We start from the raw sequence: 27,563 nt of genomic DNA, 5'->3' as shown, positions 1-27,563 counted from the left end.
CAGTCTGCTTAGGTGGCCAAGGTGGCCAATGGCATCCTGGCCTGTATCAGAAATAGTTTTGCCAGCAGGAGCAGGGAGGTGATTGTCCGCTTCTACTCAGCACTGGCGAGTCTGCACTTTGAGTGCTGTGTTCAGTTTTGGGTCTCTCACTACAAAAAGCCCTGGAGTGTGTCCAGAAAAGGGCAACAAAGCTGGTGAGGGGTCTGGATCACAGGTCTTATGGAGAACGGCTGAGGGAGCTGGTATTGTTCATTATGGAGAAGAGGTGGCTCAGAGGACCACCTTTCCCTACAAATCCTTGAAAGGAGGCCGTGGCAATGTGGGGGTTGGCCTCTCCTCCCTCATAACCAGTGATAGGATTAGGAGGAATGGCCTCAAGTTGCATCTGAGGAGGTTTAGGTTGGATATAGCAAAAATTTCTCTGAAAGAGTGGTCAGGCGCTGGAATGGGTTGCTCAGGGAGGTGGTGGACTCACCATGCCTGTAGGTGTACAATAAACGTGTAGATGTGGCACTGTGGGACATAGTTAGTGAGCATGGTGGTGGTGGGCTGATGGTTGGACTAGATGATCTTACTGGTCTTTTCCAGCCTTAACGATTCTATTCTATGATTCTATGACTTAAAGCTCCTTGCAGCCTCTGCAGTGGTGCGCAGCTTTGTCTTGAGACCTCACCCCAAAGGGGTTGTGCCCCACGACTGCAAAAATATCTCCATCGCTGCAGATAGAAGTTGTGCCCTCAGAGCACACAGACGCCACCGACGTGTAGCAGTTCGGCATCGATTCACCTCGCATGCGCGCCCGCCGGGCTCTGGGGGGTGGGGACAGCGCGTCACGGAAGCGGGCGGGATGGGGCGGGGCTGCAGGGCCCCACCGGGGCGGGGGTGGAGGCGGAGCGGAGGAGGCTCCGCCGCGGGGGGAAGGGCCGAGGCGGAGGCGGCTCTGGTGGAGCGGGTGGGGGAAGGGCGAGCGGTGGAGCTTCGGCGGCCGGGATGGAGCACCATCAGCCCGCCAGCCGCTACCAAGTGGTAAGCGCCGGGGCTCGCGTGGTGCTCTCCAACCGTTGGGGTTTTTTTTTCCCCCGTTTTGTCGGCGGTGCGTGGCTGAGGCCCTCGGGGGCGGCCAGCACGGCCCGCCTGGGCGGAAAGCCGCCGTCGCCCGCCCCTTCCCCTCCTTCCGGCGGGGCCTCGTCCTCGGGTCGCCCGGAGGGGCTGCGGGTGCCGTCTGTCCTCCGCACGGCGCAGTTCCTGCGGGAAGGCCGGGGGCTGTCGCGGGGATCCGGCGGGGCGCGGGGAGCCGGGCGGCGCGTTACAGCCCTCCGCTTCGCGAGCGGTTCGTGGGGATGGGCCGCGGGGCGCGCGGGGCTCCGGCGGTCCGTGTGTGCAGGCACACGGGAGCCGGGGCTTACCGTGGTTAGCCTGCAGCCCCGTGTGAATGCTCCTTCGTTCCTCCTAAAGCGCGCTCGATTTGGGAGTAAAGGCTTTTGAAATGGTGTGGGTGCAGCCAGTTTGCTTAGAAGTCTGTGTTTGATCGTTTGGTTCCTGTACTTCGTGGCTTTGCTGAGGGTATGCTACAGAACCCTGAAGCTTGCGTTACTAGCTGTGGTTTGGATTTTTGATAACAGACTTTTGCCTAAATCCTGGCTATGGTGCTGTTTTTGGCACCTTGAATGGTGGAAACAGAAGTAATTACATCTACTGTGTTTTGTGACTCTCTGCGTGTCTGGGTCTGATTTACCCATTTCCCTGGACATCAATGTTGCCTTTGGGTCCAGGCCATAAACTCGTGTTACTTTTTATGTAACGTAAGTGAGTGTTTATTTATCACATTGTTTCTAGGCTATAATGCTGAGAGTCATAAAAGGAAATCCCTTGTGTGGGTTCAGAGTGTTTCCATTGGGAGCCCTAGGGACTGTGTGGGGCTTCTGTCCCTGTGTGATGATACATAGTGGTTGTCAAACAGCTGGCAAACATAGCAGCCTGTGACCTCAGAGGGGCAATGCATGCTTTCAGAGCAGCAGTGGGTCCTGAAGTGCTTTCCGAGTCCATGCATACTTTTTCCCATGCCACATGACTGTAATTTAGAGTCAGCAGAAGTCCTGGAGTCATTTCTTGCTCTTTGAAAAGGAGAAAGAAAATGCTGGCAGAGCCATTTCTTAAAAGCCTTCAAATGCTATGTCCTCCCTGAGGCCTGAAGTAACCTGGGTCTGTTTTAAAACCCCTTAGAAATTGTAGTTCTCTTACTCAGAGGAGTAGAAAAAAGCATTGGAGAATGAAACAGAGATAACTTGCCTCTTAATATTTTTGTTCTATTTGACTGGAACTTCCAGCCATGGTGCCGGTGCCCAGGGTTGGATAAATGCTTCCTGGTGTGGCCTTCCAAAAGGGCTGATCCTAATGTTAGTTGGCCCATTTGGTTTTCCATGTGCAGTAAGCTTTGTGGTTGGTTTAAGTCACTATTTTGTTATGGAAGTGTTCTCTGAAGCCTTCATAGTGACAACACCCTTTAGTTCCTTTGAATTTATTGTGAGTCATAATGAAACTGTAGTTTTAAACTGTAATTTTAAAATGTAGTTTTAAAAAAGGTTTAAAATACCTTACTCATTGCTATCCTGTAAGACCATGCTGTTTTATCTTCTCTTCAGAATATCTGACTGCCAGACATTGAGATTTTGGTAATGCTATTTATTTACTGAATTGAGTCAGAGAATGGTAGGACCTGACAGCTGCAAATGTACTTAATCACCTGTTTATTCCAGCTTGTGATTTTGTTAGGAGGTATTTCCTTATGTAACATCTGTGACAGGTAGTAGGCAATAGATTACTGTAGATTTTATGGCTATTTACTCATCTTTAAGGACAAAATACTGAGGTGGATACTACTTACTGTGCTAACACTGCAGTATTTTTGTAGGCGTACTGTTCTCTAGTGTTAAGTTTTGGAAAACTGATCAGTTCTGATGTATTCATTGTATATCTTTATTTGTTTTGCTTCATGAAAAATAAGCACTCCATGCACTTCATCCTCCCACTCCCATTTTTGCCAATCCGCCTTTGCTTCTAACTGATCTTTCTTTGCTCTATTTAGTGCGAGTTCTCTTCTAAATCATAACAGAATTACTGGTTTACACCTCTGTGTCAGTGACAGTAGGACTTTTAGTGAAGTTAAAGGAGCTGTATTACTGCTGCCTCTTTCTGCTGGTGCTTTCTCTAAATACATTAAACTGAAAGGCTTAAAGGTGGGTGCTTTAATTTTAAGCTTTAGACCACAAGCCACTCTTAAGACTTTGTTTCATATAAAGTCAGCCTTTGGTTTATCTTCATTGATTTACATCAAAATACCAGTGCTAAATTCTTATTCTTTCTTTTCCTTCTGTGTTACATTGAAAAACAAACAAACAAAAAAACCACAACAGTTTAAGAACCTTCCAACGATACAGAGAAAGCTGCTATTTGGAATTGTAGCAAAGTGTTGTAAACGCAGAGCAGTCAGTAAATCAGCATTACGTAACTCTCTGCCGCAGGCGTGTGTGACTTGTATTGCTTTCTGCCCCCTCCTTTTTGTCCCTTCTTCATAGGGCAGAAAGACAACTAATTGAAGGGTAAGAATTCGTCATGTCTCCCTGCAGGAATATATGACATCAGAAATAAGTTAGCCAATCTTGGTTTTCTTACTTTACTATACTTTTTCTTTTCTTTCTCTTACTTACATACAACAATCCCTTCAATACATCTTAAATTTTAAATTATTTTTTGACATTTTCAGCTGTTTCCCTTTCTTGTTTTCTTTTTTTTTTTCTTTCTGTTTTCTGCTCCTTGTTGAACAGAAGGACTGAGACATCAGCATTAGGAGATTATAATGAAATTTATTCACTGAGTGATCGTTGTGATTCTTTTTACCTACTTGTTCTTTGTCATCTGACCTTAATTTGTGCATTGCTATCTTACTGTTTGAGATGTCTGCTCCTTCTGCAGCTTGTTTGCAGAAAAAGTGATGCGAATGCTGCTTTGTGAATCCATACTCAAGCAAAGCAAAAGAAATGCTTTTTTTTTTCCCCCTTGCAGTGTGTAAAAATGAGTGAGCAACTAAGTACTAAAGCTTGGGATGGCCTTTTCCTGTGAAAGGATTTTTCAGGTAAATGAGTCATGAGGGAGAACTTCAACTGCATGTCAGTGATTTAGGTGCATAAATCCCATTATAAGGTAAAGAATTTGTATGTTGAAATGTTTAAGAAATGTAATAAACTTCCCCCAGGTCCTTTTTGATTAAAGCTTTGGGTTGTTCTGGGATCAGATAGCCATGAATCTTTGACTTATTGTGGGGGAAGGGGGGGGGCAAGGCTTCCAAAACCACAGCCTGCTATTGTACAGCACTGTAAGGATTAAAGACACTGGGTTGTGTTGTTTTGTTTTGCAGAGATGCCAGTCTTATGACTGTGAAGTTGTATGTGCTTTTTAGAAACAGGATGAAGAGATCAAAGTTGATACCATAAACAATTTATTCTGATTAATTTGCCTGTATAGTGATACATGATGTGAATAGCTTTGCAATTATCTTAGCTGATGTTTAACGTCCTGCATCTCTTGTGTGGTGGGTTGACCTTGGCTGGCAGCCAGTTGCTAGCCGTGCTGCTCCTTCACTCCCCTTTCTCACAAGAAAATAAGATGAGAAACCTCATGGGCCAATATTAGGAGAGGGAGATGGCTCAGCAATTACCATCACAGGCAAAACAGACCTGACCTGGGGAAGACAAATTTACTGTTAATGAATAAGAGTAGAAAGAGTAGTAGTGAGAAATCAAACTAAAAGCACATGCTTTCCCCATCCATTCTTCTCAGGCTCAACTTCAGTTTTGGTTCTTCTACCTCCTCTCTCAACCCTGAGTGGCACAGCAGGACAGTGAATGAGGCTTGCAGACAGTTTCTAGGAATTTCTCTGCTGCTCCTTCCTCAACGTGCTTTGCTCATGCTCCCATATGGGATCCCTCCCACAAGATGCCATCCTTCCCAAACTGATCCTGCACAGGCTTCCCTCGGGTTGCAGCTCCAAATGGCTCCATACTATGGGATCTATCCTTCAGGAACTGCTCCAGCATGGGTCCCCATGGGCAGCAGCTTCCACAGCCTTCCTTCCCCATTGTGGCTTCTCTCTGAACCAGCTCCTGACTGGGCTCAGCATGGGCTGTGCCTCCTTCAGGTCTCATCCACTGCTGCCCTGTGGGCTCCTCCATGGCTGCATGTGAAGATCTGCTCCGTGTGGTGGTGCCTGTGAGTTTCAGGGAGACAGCCTGCTCTACTATGGGCCTCTCCTGGGCTGTGGGGAATGCTTGGAGCATCTTTTACCTGCTCTCTGCACTGACCTGGCTGTCTGTGTGATGGTTTCCCTACGTTTTCTCCTTTTTCACATTTGCTGTGCAGCGTTTTTTATCCTTTCATAAATCTGCTGTCTTGGAGGCACGATCAGTGTTAATGTTGCTTGTGTCTCAGCTTTGGCCAATGACACTCGCTTTTTGCATCCAGCTGGAGCTGCCTAAGTCTGGAATTGGGGTTGGGGAGGGGGGGGGGGCAGCTCCCAGTCTCAGAGAAAACCCTCCTGCACTTCTGCACTACCAAAAACTTGGTGTGTAAACCCTGTAAATCTTAAATCCATTGTTACTGATTCTTTTCTCTTTACAGTGTTACCTGGTTTATCCTTAGTTAAAGTCAAGTCTTTCAGTCTCAGGCGTGAAAATCAACCTATACAGGAAATGTGCACAAAGAAAACTTTCCTTTCTTGTCATAAGACTAAGGTTAGCTGTGGTTGGCAAATAAATAAAACCAAATATTCATTATTCTATGTCTTTGATTTAAGAACTCTATCCTAAAGGTAGTATGTTTTATGTAGCATTTATTCTCTTTGGAAAACTCTTACCTAGTTGGTATTATAGAACAGACTGAGCTAGCTAACGTGAGGGAAATTCTGTTGCTTTCCTCATACCTGATGGTGAAGTTGTAACTGGAAGATGAGATGCTACATTTAGGAGACTCAGTTTATGGTACTGAAGAATATTGAGAAAAGATGTATTAAGTGATAAGTTTTACTGTTGCTTGTCTACAATGGTTAAGCTGACACTTTTAGTATACAGACTTCTTATCCATTGACGATAAAGTCCTTTCAGTGCATTTTGTACTTGAAGTTTAGGAGGGCTAAAACATATCCTATGAAATGAGGTAGATTTTTTTTTTAATAAAAATAGACTGTCCTTGCATCTTGTTTATTATTAAACTGTAAAAAAATAACTTAAATTTTGGTTTTTTTTCAATCACACTTCTACTTGTGACAAAATTGTGTAATAAGTGGAGCATAGTGTTTCTTTCTTGAGGTTGTCTTAATGCTTTTATGAACACTTACACTATTTTTGTGAATAATCTTGCTACAAAAGAAGACAAAAAATTGCAGATATTAGTGTGTTTTCCAATGCAGCAATGATGCAGTGAAAATTTAAAAAGTGAGGAAATTCAGCTTTATTTTTCCAATTAAGTTTTTGAACATGTTTGTGTTTCATAAGAAACAAGGAAATAATGTTCAGGTCCTCCCTAAGCTAGCTCCTCTCTCATTAAGGAGCTGAGATACAATACTGAGGTACAATCTTGTACATCACTTACAAATTTTAAGCAGGGTAATCTAACTTGGTTTGTTGCCCTGATGGTGTTTTTGGGAGGGTGGCAGATGTAATACCCAGCTCTGTGTCTGTTTTACAGGGAGAGATCCCGTTTCAGTGACCCAGCAGGAGCAGTTGCAGACACAGAAGCTTGCTGCTGCTTTGTGGGTGCAGACTGTGGCATGTGGGCTGTCCCCATCTCTTTGGCGGGGAGGCAAAGGGAAGTAAGGTGGTTTTCATCAGCCCTGTGTTTAAAACAGATGAGTTATGTAGGACACCAGTGTTAGTGAACTGTAAAAAAGCTGAGTAGTAAAAAATGATAAAAATGTACCTGGGTTTACTCACGCTTGTTTCCAAAGGACTTCTTAGGCCTGAATTTAAGGTTGTGTCTGCACAAGGGAAATAAGAGGAAGAGATGGGAACAGCATTGTCCTTTCTGGTGGTAGCAAGCTGTTGGTTTGGATGAGCCTATTTTGTGAATCTGGGGTTTTTCTTAGGTTTCATGAAAGAAAGATGTACCTGCTCTGAGCAGTGACACAGAACTGTGAAATGTAAGAGTAAAGCTAAAGTAAATGTAAAGAGTAAAGGCCATGTTGTGTAAATGTCACATCTTGTAAGTCCTGTAATTCCTTTAAAAGGCAGAAGTTCGGTAACAGGAACAACATGCTTTCAAGTAACAGGGTTCTCAGCAGAAGATAGCTGTAAAGCAACCAATCATGTCTGCTCTGATCATGCTACATTAAAAATGAGGAACTTTAAGTCCTCTGTCAGCTCCTCTGAAAAATGAGGTAGAAACTACATAAGGAGAGCTTCAGAAAACTTGTACTTAGAAAGTGCTGTGGTAATACAGAATCATATTATAGAATGGCCTGGGTTGAAAAGGATGACAATGACCACCTAGTTCCAACCCCCCTGCTATGTGCAGGGTTGCCACCCTCTAGACCAGGCTGCCCAGAGCCACATCCAGCCTGGCCTTGAATGCTTCCAGGGATGGGGCATCCACAACCTCCTTGGGCAACCTGTTCCAGTGCATCATCCACCACCTGTGGAAAAACTTCCTCCTAATATTTAACCTAAGCCTCTCCCGTCTCAGTTTAAAACCATTCGCACTTGTTCTGTCACTGTCTACCCTTGTAAACAGCTGTTCCCCTTCTTGTTTATACACTCTCTTCAAGTACTGCAAGGCTGCAGTGAGGTCTCAGTGAGAAGGCTGGAGCCTTCTCTTCTCCAAGCTAAACAAGCACAGTTCCTTCAACCTTCCCATATAGGAGAGGTGTTCCAGCCCTCTGATCCTCTTAGTGGCCCTCCTCTGGATCAGCTCCAAGAGCTCCATGTCCTTCCTGTACTTGAGGCCCCAGGCCTGGACGCAGTGCTCCAGATGGGGCCTCACAAGAGCTGAGTAGAGGGGGGACAATCATCTCCCTTTCCCTGCTGTCCACCCCTTTTTTAATGTAGTCCAGAACACAGTTGGCCTTGTGGGCTGCAAGTGCACACTGCTGGCTCATGTCCAGCTTCTTGTCCGCCAGGATCCCCAAGTCCTTCTCTGCAGGGCTGCTCTCAAGGAGATCTCCCCTCCCAGTTTGTATAAATACCTGGGATTGCCCCAACCCAAATTATGTTAGCAGCCCTCTTTCAGATGGGAGATGAGGTACTTAGGAAGAATGCCTAATTCTATGCTATTTTTGAAACATTCTTCCTAATGACAGTGTTGACAGGAAAAGGAAGATATGACAACATTGCTCTCGGCCATCTATCAGCACTACTAGTTATCTGGAGGGGTCTCAGAGGATTGGAGGCTTGCTGATATGATCTACAAGAAGGACTGTAAGGAGGATCTGGGGAGCTGCAGGCCTGTCAGCCTGACCTCAGTACGAGGGAGAGTTATGGAGCAAATCATCTTGGGAGAGATCAAATGGCAGGTGTATGGTGTCCAGGGAATTGGGCCCAGCCAGCATGGGACCATGCAGGCAAGTTGTGCTTGACCAACCTCATCTCCTTCTATGACTGGGTGACCAGCCTGGTAGATGAGGGAAAGGCTGTTGATGTAGTCTTATCTAGATTTCAGCAAAGCCTTTGATATGGTCTCTCACAGTATTCTCCTGGGGAAACTGGCTGCCTGTGGTCTGGACAGGTATACACTCCTTTGGGTAAGAAACTGACTAGAGGGCCGTGCCCAATGGGTAGTGGTTAATGGAGCAAGTTCAGCTGGTGACCCATTACAAGTGGTGTCCTCCAGGGGTCAGTACTGGGGCCCATCCTGTTTAATATCTTTATTGATGACCTAGATGAAGGGATTGAGTGTACCCTCAGTAAGTTTGCAGATGACAGCAAGTTGGGAGGTAGTGTTGATCTTCCTACCCTTAGGCAGGCCCTTTAGAGGGGTCTAGATAAGCTGGATCTCTGGGCTGAGGTTCAGCAAGGCCAAGTGTCAGGTCCTGTATTTTGGCCACAACAGCCCCGTGCAGCGCTATAGGCTTGGGGCAGAGTGGCTGGATGACTGCGAAGAGGAAATGGACCTGGAGGTGTTGGTTGATGCTCGGCTGAACGTGAGCCGACAGTGTGCCCAGGTGGCCAAGAGGGCCAATGGCATCCTGGCCTGCATTGGAAGTAGTGTGGCCAGCGGGAGCAGGGAGGTGATCATCCCCCTCTACTCAGCACTGGTGAGGCTGCACCTTGAGTACTGTGTTCAGTTTTGGGCCCCTCACTACAAAAAAGACACTGAGGCCCTGGAACGTGTCCAGAGAAAGGCAATGAGACTGGTGAGGGGTCTGGAGCACAAGTCTTATGAGGAGCAGCTGAGGGAGCTGGGATTGTCTCTCCTGGAGAAGAGAGGCTCAGAGGAGACCTCATTGCACTGTTCAACTGAAGGGAGGCTGTGGTGAAGAAGTATTTGGCCTCTACTTGCAGGCAACAAACAAGCAGGGAAACGGCCGCAAGTTGTATCAGAGGAGGTTTAGGTTAGACATGAGGAAAAATGTTTTCTTTCAGAAAGTGAGAATGGCCTGGAATGGCCTGCCTATAAGTGTTCGAGAGGCATCTGGATGAAGAGCTATGAGATATGATTTAGAAGCTTGTGGTAGCAATGGTAATGGGAGGACGATTGCACTAAATGATCCTACAGATTGTTTCCAACCTTGTGATTCTGTGATTCTATACAACTGGTCATGTCATCATACCTAACTTCTTGTGACCTCATCTTCAGTTTATTGTTGATTTGATCACAGTGTTGAGTTTCATAGTCTCCAAACCTCCTAGACTTATGATGATTAAGCTGATGTAGAAGGGAGAAATGAGCAAATGGGCCTGTACCAACACACCCACCATAAGCAAATAGTTTTGAACTCAGAAACAAAGTAAACCGAAGAGGAGATGAGCAAAAAGGAATGAAAAAGTTGGCAACTTGTTAGGCTAGAGAGGCACTGCCAATGCTTCCTACTCAAGCTGAGCTATTATACAGCCAAGACTGTGGGTTTGAGCTGCCTCAGGCTTGGTTCTCCCACTTCCTGGGCAAGCACTGTAACAGTTTGCATAATTTAGTAAAATGGGCGTCCCCTTTGCCAGCTGTATTCTTAATGAAAATGACTAATATCTTCTGTTCTGTGCTGAAGTCATTTCAAACCTCCTCAGCCAGGGCTCAGAGCACATGTCAGGATGTGGATGCCTCATGGCTTGCAGATTTGTAATGAAAGTGGAAAATAATTTTCCAGTTTAACATTTAGCTGTTTATTCCACTTAAGCATTTCCATCATCTTAGACTGATTAGCCTATAACTGATACAGTCTAACTTTCCAATCACTCCATAACCAAACCATCATAGCATATCCTGAGTTGGAATTGGACCCATGATGGATCAAATCCAACTCCAATTAGATACCGAGTCACCCTCCAACCCTTTCTCTGACTGTACTTCGTCCAGCGGGGTTTGGAACAGGCACAATGATTTAGCTTTTAATCTGTAACGTAGACACAAAAAAAAAAAAAAAAAAAAAAAAAAATCTGGTCATATCCTGTGCACTACTTCATTTGTTTGTAATCCCATTTTTCTTCAGTTACGGTTTGAGGTGTTTGGCAGAGACTTGTTATGTTCCTTCTTGTATAAAGCAACCTTTCCGGAAAAAGAAAGAATAGAGCAGAGATCTGCATCTCTAACTTCTTTGTGTTAACACATTCATGAAAATAGTTTGTCCATCTCAGCTTTGATGACTCTTTTGCCTTTTGGTAGTAACTGTTCATGTTGACTGATAGTAAGAGAGGCCAGGATCATGTCCTTGACAAAGCTGTATGTGTAACCTGAGTTGTTGAAGTTGTTTTTGCTTTTCCTTGCTTAATCTGAAAAGATTATGTAGAACAGATTAGAGGAAAAGTTATGAACAGGAGGATGTTTATATTATCAATTATCTCTTTATTGCAGGGGGAAAAAAAAACCCAGCTATATATGTATTTTTTTTTCCCAAAGTAGCACAAGTTCACACTGAAGCATTGCTCTTGTAGTGCTTAGCATGGTTGACACTTCACCGAGAAGTGAGGAATGCCTCAGACAAAGCATAAGACAGTTAGTATAAGCGTGCTGGGTGTTCCTGAGGCCTGTTGTACATATGATCATGGTATTTTGAATTAATTGCTGTTTTGGAATTTAAGAGAAACAGTACCTAAGATATTTTGAATGTACCGAAGCATTAAGATGATATCCTGGGCTTCATCAGAAGAGGAGTGACCAGCAGGGACAGAGAGGTGATTGTCTCTCTATACTCTGCCCTCATGAGGCCCCATTTGGAGTACTGCATCCAGGCCTGGGACCCCCAGTACAAGAAAGAGAAGGAGCTGTTGGTGAGGGTCTGGAGGAGTGCTATTAAGATGATTAAGGAGCTGGAGCACCTCCCCTAACGAGGCTGAGGCAACTGGGCTTGTTCAGCCTAGAGAAGGCTGTGGGGCGACCTCATTGCAGCCTTACAGTACCTAAAGGGAGCCTATAAACAGGAGAGGAGTCTGCTCTTTGAAAGGGTAGATAGTGGAAGGATGTGGGGAAATGGTCTTAAGTTGAGGGAGGGAATATTTAGGTTGGATGTCAGGGAGAAGTTCTTTACAGAGGGAGTGGTGAGGTGCTGGAACAGGCTGCCCAGAGAAGTTGTGGATGCCCTGTCCCTGAAGGTGTTCAAGGCCAGGTTGGATGGGGCCCTGGGCAGCCTGGTCTACTATTAAATGGGGAGGTTGGTGGCCATGCCTGCAGCATGGGGAGGGGAAAAGAGGGGGGTTGGAGCTTGATGATACCCGAGATCCCTTCCAACCTAAGCCATTGTATGACTCTATAAAGACTTTCTTTTTTAAAGTCCAGAGCTGAGATTGAGGGGGGGGGGGGGGGGGGGCTTGCACTAAGTGAGTAGTATAAACAGTTAGAAACAAGACTGATGTAAACTGTTAATATTAAAAAAACTATACCAAATTCTACAATGAGAAAACATAAAATAAATGAGTAGGTTATCGAAGCCCTGCGTTGTTCGGCTACATCTGTCAAACAGCGGCCTGCGCTCCTTCCTCAGTGTCTGTTACTTTTATGTACTTCCTGTGGTTTAGAGGTAGCACTAGTTTGGTCACCTGCTGCTCCCTTCTGAACAGTTCAGCTTCCTCCTAGAATGCTAAGCTCATTTGCTTAGTTTGACTAGTTCAACTAGTAAAAAACGTGATCTACCTGCTTCTAGATGTCTGTATCACGTCAGTATCAGAAGTCTGGAGACTTGTCCTTTCAGGCCACGTTTTATGCGGACTTGCTTTGAAACCTTTAGTCAGTACTCTAAATCTATCTCACAGTAGGGATGAAAAAACTCGGTGCTCTTTATTGAGACATAAAATAATGCATTCTTTAAAGAAAGGGCCTGATGTTCATTTGTGCTGTGCTTGTCTTATTGAAGCTGTGAGTCCTCTGGTGGATGGAGAATGTTAAGACCTCTGCATGTAATACTGATATCTTCAGTTGAGGAGCTTGAGTAGTCCACATTACAAAAACAATGAACTATGCTCAAAAAGTCAGGTATGATTGACCCGTTAATAAGAATAGTGTGTTCTTTACCAGTATAATAATTTACGGAATCATAGAAAAATCCCAAGTTGGAATGGATCTGTAAAAATCATTGAGTCTTACTCCTGTCTCCGCAAAGTACCACCCAAAATTCAAACCCTATGTCTGAAAGCGTTGTCCAGATGCTTCTTGAACTCTGACAGCTTTGTGCTGTGACCACTGCCTTGGAGTGCCTGGTCGGTGCCTGACATGCTCTGGTGTAGAACCTTTCCCTGACACTCATCCTGCCCCTCCCCTGACGCAGCTCCCCGCCGTTCCCTCGGGCCCTGTCGCTGTCACACAAAGCAGAGCTCAGTGCTGCCCCTCTGCTTCCTGTGAGGAGCTGCAGCCGCCATCAGGCCTCCCTTCAGCCTGCAGTGCTCTGGGCTGAGCAAACCGAGGGACCTCAGCTGCTCCTCATATGTCTTGACCTCTAGACCCTTCGCTGTCTTTGTAGCCCTCCTTTGGACACTCTGATTTTCTGACTTATATATTTTGTTAGTCTTTTCATTTTGGGACTGTTCTGTAGTGTTGAGTAGAAAGCTCCTGCTTGACTAGCTTCTTCAAGTACAGAACAGATAAAGCCTCAGTGTTGTTAATAAAGTTGGGACTTGGGATGCTTTTCTTAATATTTTACTCTATACTTTTTACGGATGCTTACTTACTGTAATGTAGGAGACAAAAACTGGAGTCTTATTTTTCCAGACACTTTTAAGTCAGGCACTTGAGGTGAAACTTTATGCTTTCTGCAGTTCAGTTACCACAATGCTTCTCCGGAATGGGGGTGGAAGTAGGGAAACCCAACCAGTAAGTTATTCTTTTTCTTATTCTTTCCTCCTTCACCACTGAGGAAGATGCAGTAGAATGGCTCACACGCACTTGGGCTTGAAGTGAAACATGCAGCATAACATTTACAGAAATGTTCAGGATTTTGAATGAACCTTGAATTTCTTGGCTTAGATGGATGTAGGCTAACAGAGAGACTGGATATAACTATTGAACATTGAGATTGCTATTGGTGGCAGCCCTGTCTGTTGCCCAATTCTACAGGCTTTCCTGTTCCTGTTTACAGTTCACGGTTTTTTTTGTGTATTTAGAGTGGTGAGAATTTACTTAATGAACTGATTCTGTGAAGTGGCTTGTAAGTCAGGATGTCACACTTGGATTTCCCAGTTAATCACTTGTTGCTGATTTGCCAAAGCTGTTCGTTAGTGGTAGCTGCCACCAGATCCTACAAAGCATTGCCCCTTATCAGGAAAAATACTGAGGAGAAAGAAGCATCATTATATGAAAGCTGGGAACTGCTTTAATGTTGTAACTTTATGAAGTTTTCGTCTCTCACAAGAACTGCCTAGTGAAGGTACAGAATGTAAAGGGAAGCAACTGTCTTGAAGGCACAGTCTAAAATGAGTGGTGGGAGTTGGAAGTGACTAGTGCTTGCAAAGTCATCAAAGCAGCAGAAAAAACAATTGCAGAACTGTTATTTCACAAACGAGGCACAAAGCATTAGATTCAGAAATGCAAATTCATGCATATAGAATCCATGACATGCTAAATGGAATAGGCAGAGGTGGGCCCTTTACCAATCATGTCATAACAGCTGTGAGTATTACGGAAGTTTGAGTGAAGTGGATGGCAAGTACGTGACTAAGGTTTGTGTACTCTCCATGTGTCTGTTTATGGTTGTACTGGAAATGGAACACTTCCTTAAACTGAAAAAAAGTAACATGCTTTTTTTTTTATCCTAATAGGTTTATATTTTACATTTTTATTTCTAGCTAGGGAGAATTCAAGGAGGAAAGAAGTCTGTTCTTTTTTTGTTGTTGTTTTTTAAAGTAGAATTCAGACCAGCTTCTTCAAGCTGTTCTTGAGTTAGCATTTGACTACATGGAAGGCTACATGGTTCTTGATGATCTTTTTAGTAACTTAAAATGCTACATTAGGACAGAATTGCAATTTGTTACTGTGTACAAGCTTTGGAATAAGCCTTACATGTCATTCTAGAAATATTTTTACACTCACGCTTAAAATTTTCAAAGGAACTCTCTTCACTAATACTGAAGACACTGGTTCTTTGTTGGCAGACTTTACAGTTAATTCCTATAATCATACAATAGGAAAAACTCTTGGAGACTGCCTGACTTGATATTTTGCAACAAATATGAAATATGTATCTGTTTGAATCATACCAAAATTGCAGTGTTTGCAATTCTGAGTAATAGAAAAGGAACTTCAATAAGAGGTAAGTAAAGTGATTTAAGTCATAGAGTCATATAATGGCCTGGGTTGAAAAGGATCTCAAAGATCATCCAGTTTCAACCCCTCTGCTGTGGACAGGGTTGCCAACCACTAGATCAGGCTGCCCAGAGCCACATCCAGCCTGGCCTTGAATGAAGTCTTAGAACTCTACTAACAGTATGTATTCTGATACTGATGCATAATGCTGTCATCTACTGTCATTTATTAACAGGGCACTGTTAATGGAGAGATGGGAAAGATCTCAGATGTAGGATACAAATGCAGATGTGCATGTTGTGCTGTCAAATGTGTAATAGTTTAAATTTGGATTATAATCCATTAAAAAACTAACAAGTAAATTTAAATATGTAGAACAGCAACTGTGCAGACGCACATTTTTGGTCCAGAAAGCCCTGATCACTATTTCTAATTCCTGTCCTTCCCCCACATGCTAATATGTTTCTTAGAAGAATACCTTCAAAAATCCAATAGTCTAGATTTCTAGTTAAACAGAACTCGCTAAGGTGATTTAATTATTTCCTAAGTTAGGTGCCTATAAAGCATTTTCAGTGGCTATGGCTCTGTTCATTTTTGCATGGGACGTCTAACTTTGGTGGAAGAGCCATCTTGTTGCAACATATTTTTCAACAACATTCATTATAAATCTCTTCAGATTCTTTTTGGTAGAAATTTGCCTCCAGAGGTTGTGGGTTTCCATGGTACCTAATCCTTATTTAGCAGACACATTTGGTATTTCTACACAGCTGTGGAATGGCAGCAATGGACTTCTGCTTTTCTGCTTCTACTGCAGATTTTACATATTTGACCTTATATCATAGTGACTGCTGTTGAAAGCTTTGTACAGAGATGTGTCATTTTAAAGACAAATTAAAACCTAACCAAGAAAAGAGCAAACAAACAAAAAACTGTCAATATATTTCAGTATGCAATAGTTGAGACTTGCAAGGGATTTGATGTTGGGGATATAATTGCTTGGATCTGCTCTGTGCACTTCAGGTTGCTGATTACAGTTTTTGAGTTGTAGCTAAGAACAAAGTAATTAAAAGCAAAAGGCTGCTGGACTTCTAGAACGTACTGAAGTGCCCTATAATCTTCACTGTGTAGTGTTTTATTATTCATTAGAATATTTTATTGTCTTCAGAGATTCGCTTTTTTTTTCCTGGAGTTCTGTGGCTGGTGATGTGTGTTTCAGGAGAATGCATTTGATGATGAATTACATGGATCTTATTGGAGTTCATTGATCTTAACACTTAAATGGCATTTGTAGGGTAATGGTGTGGGTTTTATGCTTATGCTTCTAAAAATGAGACAGCAGTAGCCTATAGTGTGAACTGTTGACCACTGTGTTATTTCCTTTGTTTTTTTTACCACTCAAGAGTCCAAAGGCTATCACTTCACTATTGGCAAATAAGTAAACTTATTTTTATGCTACTGAAACTGGAAAAAAAAACAAACGAGCAATGCAAGGTGCAGTTACGAGACTAGCATTTAATACACAACTCATATGTAGCATAATGAGATTGATTGTATGTAGATGTAACATTCTAATTCAAAGCCAAAATTTCTTGTGAGTAGTACCTTGCTTGTAGGGAAGAGTTTTTAGTATAGATTAGCAAATCATTACCAGTAATGATATAATAAATATATATATAATATATATAATAGTTATATAAATTAATAATAATTAATTTATAATATTAATATATATAAATAATATACAATATTACTAATAATATTGTTAATAATATGTTAACAATATTATAATTAATAATATATTATATTATATATAAATGAATAAAATATATAAAGAATATATATTATATATAATGATAATAAATAATGATAGTAATAAATTAGGTGTAATACACCTCAAAAATTTATAGAAAAAGGGGAGAAGCTTCCTCAAACGTGATGGGAGAGAGATGACAGAGTTTTTATTCTGAACCTACTGTTGGTTCCATCTCTAATATTTAATATGTTCAAATTCTTGTGGAGCAAATGCTTGTGTAGCAGTATGGAAGAGGCCCTGAATCTAATGCAGAAGTGTTGAAATAGTTGTCGTGCACTGCAGAGGCAGTGTTAAGATAAGTCCTGCAGCACTAGAAGCTGTGGTAAGTGGATAGTTCTGGTTGACCTTTTGCCATCTGAAACTTTAGGAAAATGATAAAAGTAGAAGTGTTAACTTCTGCTCAGGGAAAGCGATGAACCTCCGTTGCTGTGAGTGTTTTTTGTAGAGCAAGTGTACCAATTGACTGGCTTAGCATACAGAATTTGAACTCACGTGATCTTATATCCATTTGAAGCATGATGTAAGACCTAGTGTTATGGAGCTTTTATGTTTTGTATTTGTTTGAACACCATTGGAAAGAACTCGTGAGTCGATCAGCATGAGGTCAAACTGGAAGCCAAGCTTACTGAAGAATGTAGTAATAATATCATGCAGGTGAGAATGCTGTTGAAGATCTCTGATGGCCCAGGCAGAGCAACTACTCCTAAAACTTATGCAATAAGCTTACCTAAAACTCAGGCTTCGCTCAAATGCGTTGATAATAAAGGTATAAAAGAAAACAGAGAAAACAGGCTTGTTTGATGGCTCATTGCAGAATACTCCAACGTAAAATTGAAGTGAGAAGTAGCTTAAGAATTGTAAGTATTTACAGCTGGAATGATATACCCTAGTCATCCCAAGAGCAGAACCTAGCTTTTGTTAGTGGGGAATCAAGTGCTGTTTCCTGCTCTCTCCTCAAGGCAGTAACTTCAGCTTTTCTCTTCTTATTATACTCCAGAGGAAGACAAACAAAAACAAAAAGCAGAACCTGCTCTGGGTAGGCCAGAAGTTCTGCTTATGCCAACAGGGTAGGCACTTGTGAGAAGACAGCATCAATACTTTTACCTGCCTCGCTCACGGGGCGCTGATCCTCCTCCAGCGTGTCACCAGTTCACTTGAAATCTGTAGGAACCCAACTTTCCTTGAGCCTCTCCCTTCTTGTTTAATTTTGGCTTATGCTGGCTGATAAATTTAGAAGTTATTTCTGGAGGCAGGGGAAGAAGGGGCCTAACATGCCGCATAGGTTTCATTTCCATAGAAACCAAGCTAAAATATATTCAGAAGGGAACAGAAAATGTCTGTTTGAGGTATTACTTAAGCTATGTACCTTTTCAGCATTTAGCATTACAAGTTTAAAAAAAAAAAAAAAAAAAAAAAAAAAGAGAGACCTGGAAACTTTTCCAGTAGTAAGATTACTTTTCCTGCTGTTTTAATTAAGAGTACGGAGAAGTTACAGCTCATCTGCTAAAAAAAATTGTGGAGTTGTAAGCATTACAGCTGCTTTTGCCGTGATGAAGGTGCTTTACATCTTAGTTTGTACACATTGTATCTGGCTGACAACATGAGCTTTATGATTAAGAAGGAATATTTTATAGCTTAGGAGAAATTAAATCTATATGCAAAGTGTTTCAACTCCTGCTTTCACAGCCCTTGAACTGCAGCACACTGAAGACTGAGGAGTCATAATGCATGTGTTTTTCAAGCTGTATTTATCTTAGCACAGTTAAAATTCAGTGCTAGATACAAAAGCAATGGCTCTTCTGATGACAGCAGCTCAAAATGTCTGGAGACTACCAGAGGTTCTGTATCTAAATATTGTGGGAAATATGGATATCTTCATTTTAGCATTTCATTCTCATCATAAATCACTTCTTTAAGCAAGTACTCCTTCTCTTCCTTTCCTTAAATCCTCTTTTTTTTTTTTCTTGTGTAGTTGTTTCCAAAGTAATCAGATACCTGCAATACCTGAAATCCACTGACACTTTAAAGAGATTATGAGCCAGAAGATGGTGTTTGGTTAAGAGCCCTTTATTGAGGAAATTGACGTGCGCTTCTATCCATAAGCCTTTAAAAAAAAAAAAAAAAATCCCACCAAACAAAGCCTGAGAAGACAGCCTTTCTCTCTGCTTATGTTGTTCTTTTGCTGACAGAATGATGTTTCAGATTTTTTTTAAAAAGCACTGGAGTATAATATAACAACAGCTAATGCCCTGTACAAAACACTGACACCATTAGAGTTATGTTTTCTGATGAAGTGAATTCAAGTAGAGCATGTTTACTCTAGCTTGCTTAAAATACCAATGGCAGACTTTACTAATAGATTTTATACATCTTTTAAAAGATACTGTTTCCCATTTTGTAAAATGATCTGTAATATGTATTTAATTTCAACAGCACATTATTGTAGGTATTATAGGAATCTTACTTAAAAATATATGCTGTCTATGGCATACAGTTGTTGCATTACGACGAACTTGATACACTACAGAATGTCTGACAGATCTGTAGAGTAGATTACAGGATAAATTGAAATGTTTAGTCCCTGTTTATGAGTCATACCAAATAAAGACCAGAACTATGCCCTTTCTGTGCACTACAGGTCATAACAGGACTCTTCTGAATAGAGCCTTTAGTATGGAGTTCCTCTGCTTATTAGTTAATCTTTCTATTACAACAGAATGCATTGTTAATGCTATCTATGAAGGAAAGAAATATTAGTTGCATATTCTCCCACTATAATGTTGCCTCTGTCATTTGTAAGTGCTTCTGAATCTCAAGTTTGGAAAAAAAGTAGCTTCCAAGAAATAAGGCGGAAGAGATAAAATGAGTTTTTTCCTGGTGAAGGCAAAATGAGTACTGAGCAGTGATGTGCTCCTTGCCCAGTGGGTGTTGTGGATCTTTGTGCATCTGTAGTGTGGTCAGAGCACAAACTGTGCATTGACGGGGAGGGAAATAAAACACCAGAACACTTACTGAAATGGAGGGGGAGAGGAGAGGAGGAATGAAGATAACCAACAGAAGCCTATTACCCAGGCTTTTTTGCTTGCCTTTTTTTTTTTTTTTTTTTTTTTGCTTGCTTGTCTGTACACCAGTAACATGTATCCCAAATACCTTTTGATATTTCATGTACCAGGTGTTAACAAAAAAGGGTAGTAATTTTCTTTGTCTCATTACTAATTTAATTACAACTTTATTTTAAAGTGATTTTGTTGACTGTATCTGTTTCAGCACTGGATTTTTCTTGTGAATGATTGTACTTAATTTAGAACCATGTTTCTATTTTTTTCCTGACCTGTTTTATCTTTTTTAGAATCAAGTGTTTTGTCTTCTCACGTGCTTTCTGTATCCCTAAATATATTAGGTTATTTTGAAATGGTTTTCTTTTCTCTGACCTTAACTGCTATGAATAGCTTTGCGTATTTCTCAGTTTACTGCTTTTTCTGGATCGCTGATTTTTAAATGACCTAATTGCTCAGTACCCAAAAACGTGCAATAACCTCTATCAGTTCTTTTGAAAGTGACCTTTCTTTATTAGTCTGTGCTTGTGATTAGTGTGCGTATGTGTGTATGTACTTATGCATATGCTGATGTATGTGGAAACTTACATAAGCTTGCTTATGCTTGCATAGCTTAAGCTTGTACTTCATGTTTAGGTAAAGCCTTCCCTATTTAAGTTGTTATTCTCAGAGTACAGTTTTTGAGGGAGTTCATGGAAGAAGGCTATAACAAATAACTATCCCTTTTCACTTTTGACACGTTTGGAGAGAGTATTTGTAGCAGAAGTCAAATGAAAATTGCAAGAAACTATTTCATTAAATTCTTCTGAAGTATTTTTTAATTTCCTTTGAACTATCTTTTTAATTTACGTGCCTTTTGTAGAATGTCATATTTGCTTCTAATTTCTGTTATCACTAGTCTAGAAAGAATAGCACAGAATTTATAACCTCCAGAACTTTGATGAACTGTTGATATAAAGAGATTATTGGTAAGAGTGTGGCACTACTTAGCAAAGCTTTTTGAGCACTCTTCTGAAAGTAATCTTTTCCAATAATTTGATTGCACTTCATTTAATGGAAAAATGACCCATACTCTTAATAATAATAATACTAATTATTATTATTTTTGCTAGGACAACTATATTCTGTAAGATGGTTTTTAGTTCCTGAAAACAGAACCTCTTCAGTCTTAGATCTCTTCAGTGTGTTCATCTGACTTGAGTTTTAAATATGGGTGCTTCAGTAGTGGTTCTCTAGGCATTGTGGTGTTCATGCTAGCATGAACACTAGTATATACTAATACTTATTTTGTTCCAAGTGTGTACTACTCATAATATTCTAAATGGTATAAATTTAGCTAAAAATAATCAGGCATTCTGTCTTAAAGAAAAGATCTGTAAGTTGATGGATCTGAATTTGATGGTTTTAATTACTGTTCTTGCTTATTCTAATTCTCATTTCCCCATAAGCTTAACTGTATAGATCCTTTTTTAGCTATATTTAAAGAAGCAAAAGTCCAAGCAAGTTAAAGTTCTATAGGAGAAGGATTCTTTCCAGAGTGTAGAAAATGCGGAATGTTTTAGAAAGAATTTGGATGAAGTTATTTGATGAAATACAAGAACAGAAAGGTCACACTTGTGCAAGTAGTGTTATTTTTACTGTAGCAATGGAGAAGCAATCAAAAAATAGCATTGCTCACTTTTTGTATTTTAAAATGGAGTAAAATATTCTTACGAACAAATGTAAGAAAAAATAAACTTTAAACTACTTTCTATTTCTATCTTCCTAATATTTTAAACATTCACTTTCCTATGGAGATAACATTAAAAATGCAATTTTCTAAAATTATGTGAACATCACATTGAGCAGAAGTTACCCGTTTCTGGAAGAAGGGAAAATAAAGAGTCATTTAAGGCTGCTTTTGATTGTTTGCTCAAGAAGTATTTCACTGGGTTCCTTAATGATCGCAGGCTGCGTTTGTAAATAATTTTGGGCTTTGTTGAAGAGTGTTTTTCTTTCTTGATGATAGGTCTGCAAGTTCAAAGTTATCAGGCAATTATCTCCATGACTCTTGTGTGTTTTTCTTTTAAGCTTCACAATGAGGATGACCCTCCTGAATCTTCAGTGGCTGAGCAGCCTTCTACTTCTACAGAGACGACACAGACTCCTCAGACAGCAGCCTTATCTGAAGCAGATACCTCCCCACCACCTTACTGTAGCATAGGCGTAGAAGCAGCTGCAACCTCAGGTATTTTTCTTACATACAACAGCTTGTCAGAGAGGCGTGTGTATGAATCAGCACTTGATCAGCCTTGTACGTGCTGCAGTATTTTTTCTGTGCACGCAATTGCAGCAAGAAGTGAGGCTTTCATGCACAGCCCTTTGTTAAATTTGTTCAGAAGAAGCATGCTTCTAAATTATGCTGATTGTTCCAAATTACTTGACTAAAGGGTTGTTCATTAATTAGTGTAATGGTTAGCTTTTGTTTAAGTCTGTGTGTAGTTCAGTTCTACATTTAATCTATGTACTTCACTGCTCATTATGAGACCTCATTAGCAATTTTTATTACTCTTTTAACTGCCACCTCCACCCTTCCCTGAAAGCCAAAGGATGTGCCATGTGTGGTGGAAAATACTGCCATGAAAAGATGGGTTTTGCTTTAAATGTTCTTGAAGAAAATTAGAATAAAAAATGTAGAGCTTTTTATTCACTACTCCATTTCTGATGAGGTTGTGACTTTCCTTTAGGGTATAGGAGGCTTAACAGCAGACAGCATCAAAGTCCTTGTTTAAGCATAGTTACCTAAATTTGCATTTCACATTCACCAAGTAAATGTTTCAGAATTACTCTGACCTAGGTCTTTAATGTTGATTAAACAATTTTTTTTAGTATATTTCTTCGCATGTCTCTTGTATGATAAAATGACTTGATTGGAATACCTGAACATATAACTAGGCTCATGAATTCTTTTCCTAACTTGTTTGATCCTTGTAGCATCAAGATTAAAAAGCAATTAAAATAACCATTAACTTGTTCACTTTAATTCTATAAAAATACATTTTTTTCTCAAAAATTCTAAGAAATTGAGCTACAAATTTGAATTTCAGCCTCTTGAAAGAATGCACTTTAAAGTTCAGTAGTTTGTGCTCTTAAATCTTATTTTTTTAATGTTTTTCTAGTTTAAAAATGCGTAATTACCTCTTTATTTTGAACAGAAACACACAATGAATTTTATCCTGTACCACCTCCATACAGTGTAGCTACCTCTCTTCCTACTTACGATGAAGCAGAGAAGGCCAAAGCTGCAGCAATGGCAGCTGCTGCAGCAGAAGTTACCCAGCGTGTAAGTAAAGCAGTTCTTTGTTTCAACTTTATAGAACTTGTAAGACCAATCTAATGATTTATAATAATAAGGACCATCTCATGGCCTGTTCACTAAAAATGATGGGCAGGTGGTTTTAATTTTTTTATACATTCATTTTTTTATAGGTAGTGTAAGTTACTACTAGAGAAGTTGTACAGTGTTTGCACTGTTGAGGCTTAGTAGGTGGTTAAATATTTCTGAAATACCATCCATTGCCCTGTTTTGATAGTTTATTCAGTATCTTGTCATCTTTTAATTAAACATCCACTGATAATGTCAATTTCTAGAACTAGTGCTGATATTGAGTGTTTCATATGCTTAAAAAAAAAAAAAAGGTTTAGTAAAGTAAGCAGAACTTCAGAAAGGAATGAAATTCTCATTGTCTGGAAAAGTTGAAACACCAAACAGTAGATCTTTGTAAAAGATAAGTCCTTGCTATTTGTTTCTTGAAGAACTTAAATACTGGAAAACCATGACAAGTTGGAAGAAATGTTCCAAGTACTTAAAGAAAAAAGTCACATACTACCAGTGTGGTAAACTGTAAATTAATAGGTGTGCTTTCAGTACATAGAGTTTTGTAAGAATTAATGTCATAATGAATGCAGTCTTCAAAATAAAAGCAGAAGCCAAACAAACAAAAAAAACTGAAAAACAAACAAAATCCCTCGCAATTCACATTTCCAAGTATTAAGTTAGTTTTATAAACAGTGACATTATTTTTTTTCTTTGAAATTCTGCTTTTTTTTTTTTTTTTTTTTTTTTTGTAGGATTGATTGTAATATGCCATAATTAAATTGGGCTTCCAGAGCTTTCTCTGTAGATCTACACCTTGAGTTTAAGGTGATTGAGTTTGAGATGCATTTAAAATCTTCCTAACTGGGTTGTGCATGTCAAGTACAGCATGTTTTTGAATGGGAAACTTCAGCTTGTGCAGCTGGAATTGGTTTCTTCCTTGATTGCCATGCAGTAATCACAGTGCACAGCAATTAGAGGTAGACGCAGCTATAGTTAAAATAGGTCTATGTGACATCACCATTGGAGGTGTTACACAAGTCTGTTTTACTAAATGTAGCTGTGAATGCAAAATATTTGCATGGTTTCTTGCCAAGCTCCTGCTAGGAGGCAATGATTTTATAACCTTTTAACAGAAGCATGGATTATATCTAGTCTGTTAGTGCTTGCAACTTAAGTAGAAGTTGTCTTTGGTCTGAATGTAGCCCTTGATTTCAGTCAGTGAACTTTAAATTTATTTGAGATGTTAGCAACTGAAACATTAATTTTATGGGTACTGTTACCAGTCTTATAATACTTCTGATGGGGCGTGTGCAACTCTTGCAATACTCTTTTTGCTTCTAACTTTGTAGATCTGGGACCCTATGAAGCGGAAGCTTTAGACATAGATGCAGTTGTCTCTGACCTGGATTTAAATGGGGGTGGGAGGGAAGCCTGAAGCTGAGGTATAGCCTACTTAAGAACGGATCTAAGTAAAACTGGTTTTCTTCTTGTGTTTTTAAGCCTTTTATTTTGAAGTGCTCTAATTGTCACATATTTAGATCTTTTTTTTTGTGTTGGAAACATCTTTTACCCTGCCTCAGAAAATCTGACGGCTTTGGCCAACATAAGTTACTGAAAAATGAGTTTCCACATTTGATACATAGAGCTTTAGAATTACTAAATTTGTGGAGAGAGTCTCCCATGAACAAGTTCAGACTGCAGGAAATGGGGCTGCAGATGTGTTGTCTCCAGAGAATGTTTGCAGATGTCCTGTATCAGAACAGGATTGTCAAACAAAAAAAGATAGGTCATACAACTGCCCTTAAATACTTTCAGTACTGAAACTGAGTTTCTGGTGTGCCATGGATAGTTTCATTATTCTTGGCCTTTGATCAGTAGGGAAGAAAAAGGCAATTTGACTCAATCACAAGGATGTCAGCAGTAGGTAGAACAAAGCAGGACAAAGATCTTGAGACTCTGAAGCTTACATGTTGTGGGAAGAGAAGTCTAGATCTGGCTTTGCTAACAAAATGAACACAGGCAGGATGAGAGAGGACGAGTCTGAGTTGCAATGAGAAAAAACAAGGTTGAATGTAAGTCCAAATGTGTAAAAGTACAGAGTGGTCTTAAGGAGAAGTGAGAAGGAACAGAATAAACTGAGCTTAGGAGGTTTGTGTTGCTTTGTGAGCAGACACTTTTTGGAGCTGAGGAAGGGAAATAACTCTATTTGGAAATTATGCAATATGAGAATAGTAAAAAATCAAATGCATTAGTAAAACTTAGTTGAACAGTCAGGAACGAATTGTCAAGACAGGAAAACAGGTAAAATGGAGGCAAGGGGCAGGAATCTAGATTTCAGAGATAGGATTGTAAGATATGGTGATGAATTAATAAATGAACTTTTGCATAAAATCTGACAGTATATGTTGTTTTCCAAAGCACACAGAAGAACTTGGGAAATAAGTGCTGATGCTTACTGAAATTCATAAAAATTTCACCTACTCAGGAAAAATCAGTAGGAACATACCATCATTCCCCGAAAGCAGAAACTTGCTAAATGATTTGTAGATTAAGTCAATACTGTTAATATCAGAAACTTTCTCAGTTTACCTAAAAGTGTTAAGTCCTGCTGACTGCTAAGGATCTCAAGTTTGGTGGTTTCTGATCATTTCGCTTCTTATTCTTTTCCTTATTTTCCTTTAAGTGCACACAGAAGTTATATTAATGAAACAATATTAAGGCTATGGAAAATGTCACATAATGGTTAGGGTGATGATTTGCCATCCTGAGGGGAAAGATATTAAAGATATTGATTCTGAGCTCTGAGTACTTGCAGAAGAACAATTAAGTCACTTGAACTTTGCACTAGTGGTCTGTAATTAGTTATTGCTTTTACTTTGAGATTACAGTCAGTGGCATCTGCATGCAATGTTTAAGTTACTTATTACATGCTTTGAAAAACATACACAAAAAATATTGCTTTTCGATTTCTAATTTTCAGGTTTATGGAATCAGTGCTCTTAAGATAGCGAACTGTGCTAAGAGCTATGCTTGTAACTTCTTGCTTGTTGAATGAGGATATTTTGCAGCTTCACCACAATAACACAAACAGTTTAAAATGTTAGATGAGCTTATGTTACCTTGAGCAATACATGAAGCTGATAATCCCTTCATGATATACTCTAAAATGTACAGCAAAGAAGGCTACAAGCCTATTAATTTTCCAGAAGAGAGGAAAACTGCATAAAAAAATGTTTAATGAACTAGATTTCATACTTTTTTTTTTCCTGAATGAAATAGGGACGTTATGGGGGGGAATAGATTGTGTAAACATTCATTTCTTTCATATGCTCCTAGTTATGTGCTCAACATATCAAAGAAATTGTAGGAATCTTTTGTCATCACTTGTGATAGCAGTAATTATATATATATATAAACTGACTTTTCATGTTTGCCTTTTTTTATTCTCGATGTCAGTTTTCAAAGGTTAGTTTAAACATGCAAACATACTGCTCACAGGTAAATGACTTGTACATTGCAATGCATTGCTTTTATTTAATGCTCTTTAGTTGCGTTTGTCTTATGTTTTTCTGTTTTCACATGCTTAGCACGCCCAGTTTAGGGAGTCTAGGAGTCTGTTTGATGAAATATTCCACAGTCGTCCTGAGGTATGGTATTAGTTCTCTCTAGTTTAGACTCTACTTGTGAATTTTCCTACCGGCATACAAATGCTCCTGGGTTTCATCATGCCTTTTTTTCCCCTCTCGTCATTAAGTTTTCCTTTTTGTTTTGTATGCTGAAAATACAATTTATGTGTTTTTCCAAGTTATTTAATCATTTTTTCTTCTTAGTTTTTCTCTGTAAGCCTTCTGCATTGGGAACAGTTTTTTATCAGTTCAGTTATCCAACAGGTTCCTGAAAACTCCAATTCCTTCCTTGATTAAAGATGGCTGTCTCACTGTATGCCATGCCAGGTATCAGTTAAAAAGATGTTACAAAGTCGTTGGGGGTTGGTGTAAACAAACAAGCAGCCTTCTCTTCCATAAATAGCTACAGAGAGCACTGTGGTTCCGGAGGAGCAAATAGATTTGACTTAAGTAGATGCTGTGTACCTTTTGATGTTCTTCAGCTTATAGATTTAGCTTATAGAAATCCTCTGTGTGATATATCATTCATCTTGATGATATATTTTGCTGTTTAACCATTTTCCTGGTCACAGGAATATTAAATTTTCTGTTTATACAAATTGCAGCATGTCCAGCAATCAAAATGAATTTATCCATGATCGTTAATAGAATTGTTTTGTCAAAAATCAATGAAAGATATTGAAAAAAGGATTTTTTTTTTTTTTTTTTTTTTAAGCAATCTGTGTGCATATTTATGTTTGTGTGTGTGTGTGTGTACATATATATATAGCCCTAGGATATCAGTG

The 27,563-nt window shown here is 40.0% G+C and overlaps 1 protein-coding gene across 3 annotated transcripts in view; it reads left to right on the top strand.

The window, feature by feature from the left end:
• Nucleotides 1–926: 926 nt before the first annotated feature.
• NDFIP2 (Nedd4 family interacting protein 2) overlaps nucleotides 927–27,563 on the top strand; it is a 51,613-nt gene continuing 24,976 nt past the window's right edge. The window contains exons 1-5 of one of the 3 annotated variants that reach the window (XM_042838696.1): nucleotides 1,011–1,026; nucleotides 4,063–4,132; nucleotides 21,865–22,021; nucleotides 22,989–23,116; nucleotides 26,740–26,799. In XM_042838696.1, coding sequence (XP_042694630.1) covers nucleotides 4,103–4,132; nucleotides 21,865–22,021; nucleotides 22,989–23,116; nucleotides 26,740–26,799 — 375 coding nt within the window. In that variant the 5' untranslated portion in view covers nucleotides 1,011–1,026; nucleotides 4,063–4,102. Of the gene's footprint in view, nucleotides 1,027–4,062; nucleotides 4,133–21,864; nucleotides 22,022–22,988; nucleotides 23,117–26,739; nucleotides 26,800–27,563 lie in introns of all 3 variants that reach the window. The other 2 variants (XM_042838695.1, XM_042838697.1) reach the window with 2 other exon arrangements.

The sequence above is a fragment of the Centrocercus urophasianus genome, unplaced genomic scaffold, assembly GCF_019232065.1.
Source record: "Centrocercus urophasianus isolate 14NV4802_14NV808 unplaced genomic scaffold, USGS_Curo_1.0 seq_9, whole genome shotgun sequence".
NCBI lineage: Eukaryota > Metazoa > Chordata > Aves > Galliformes > Phasianidae > Centrocercus > Centrocercus urophasianus.
This window is presented reverse-complemented; position numbering and strand designations above follow the sequence as displayed.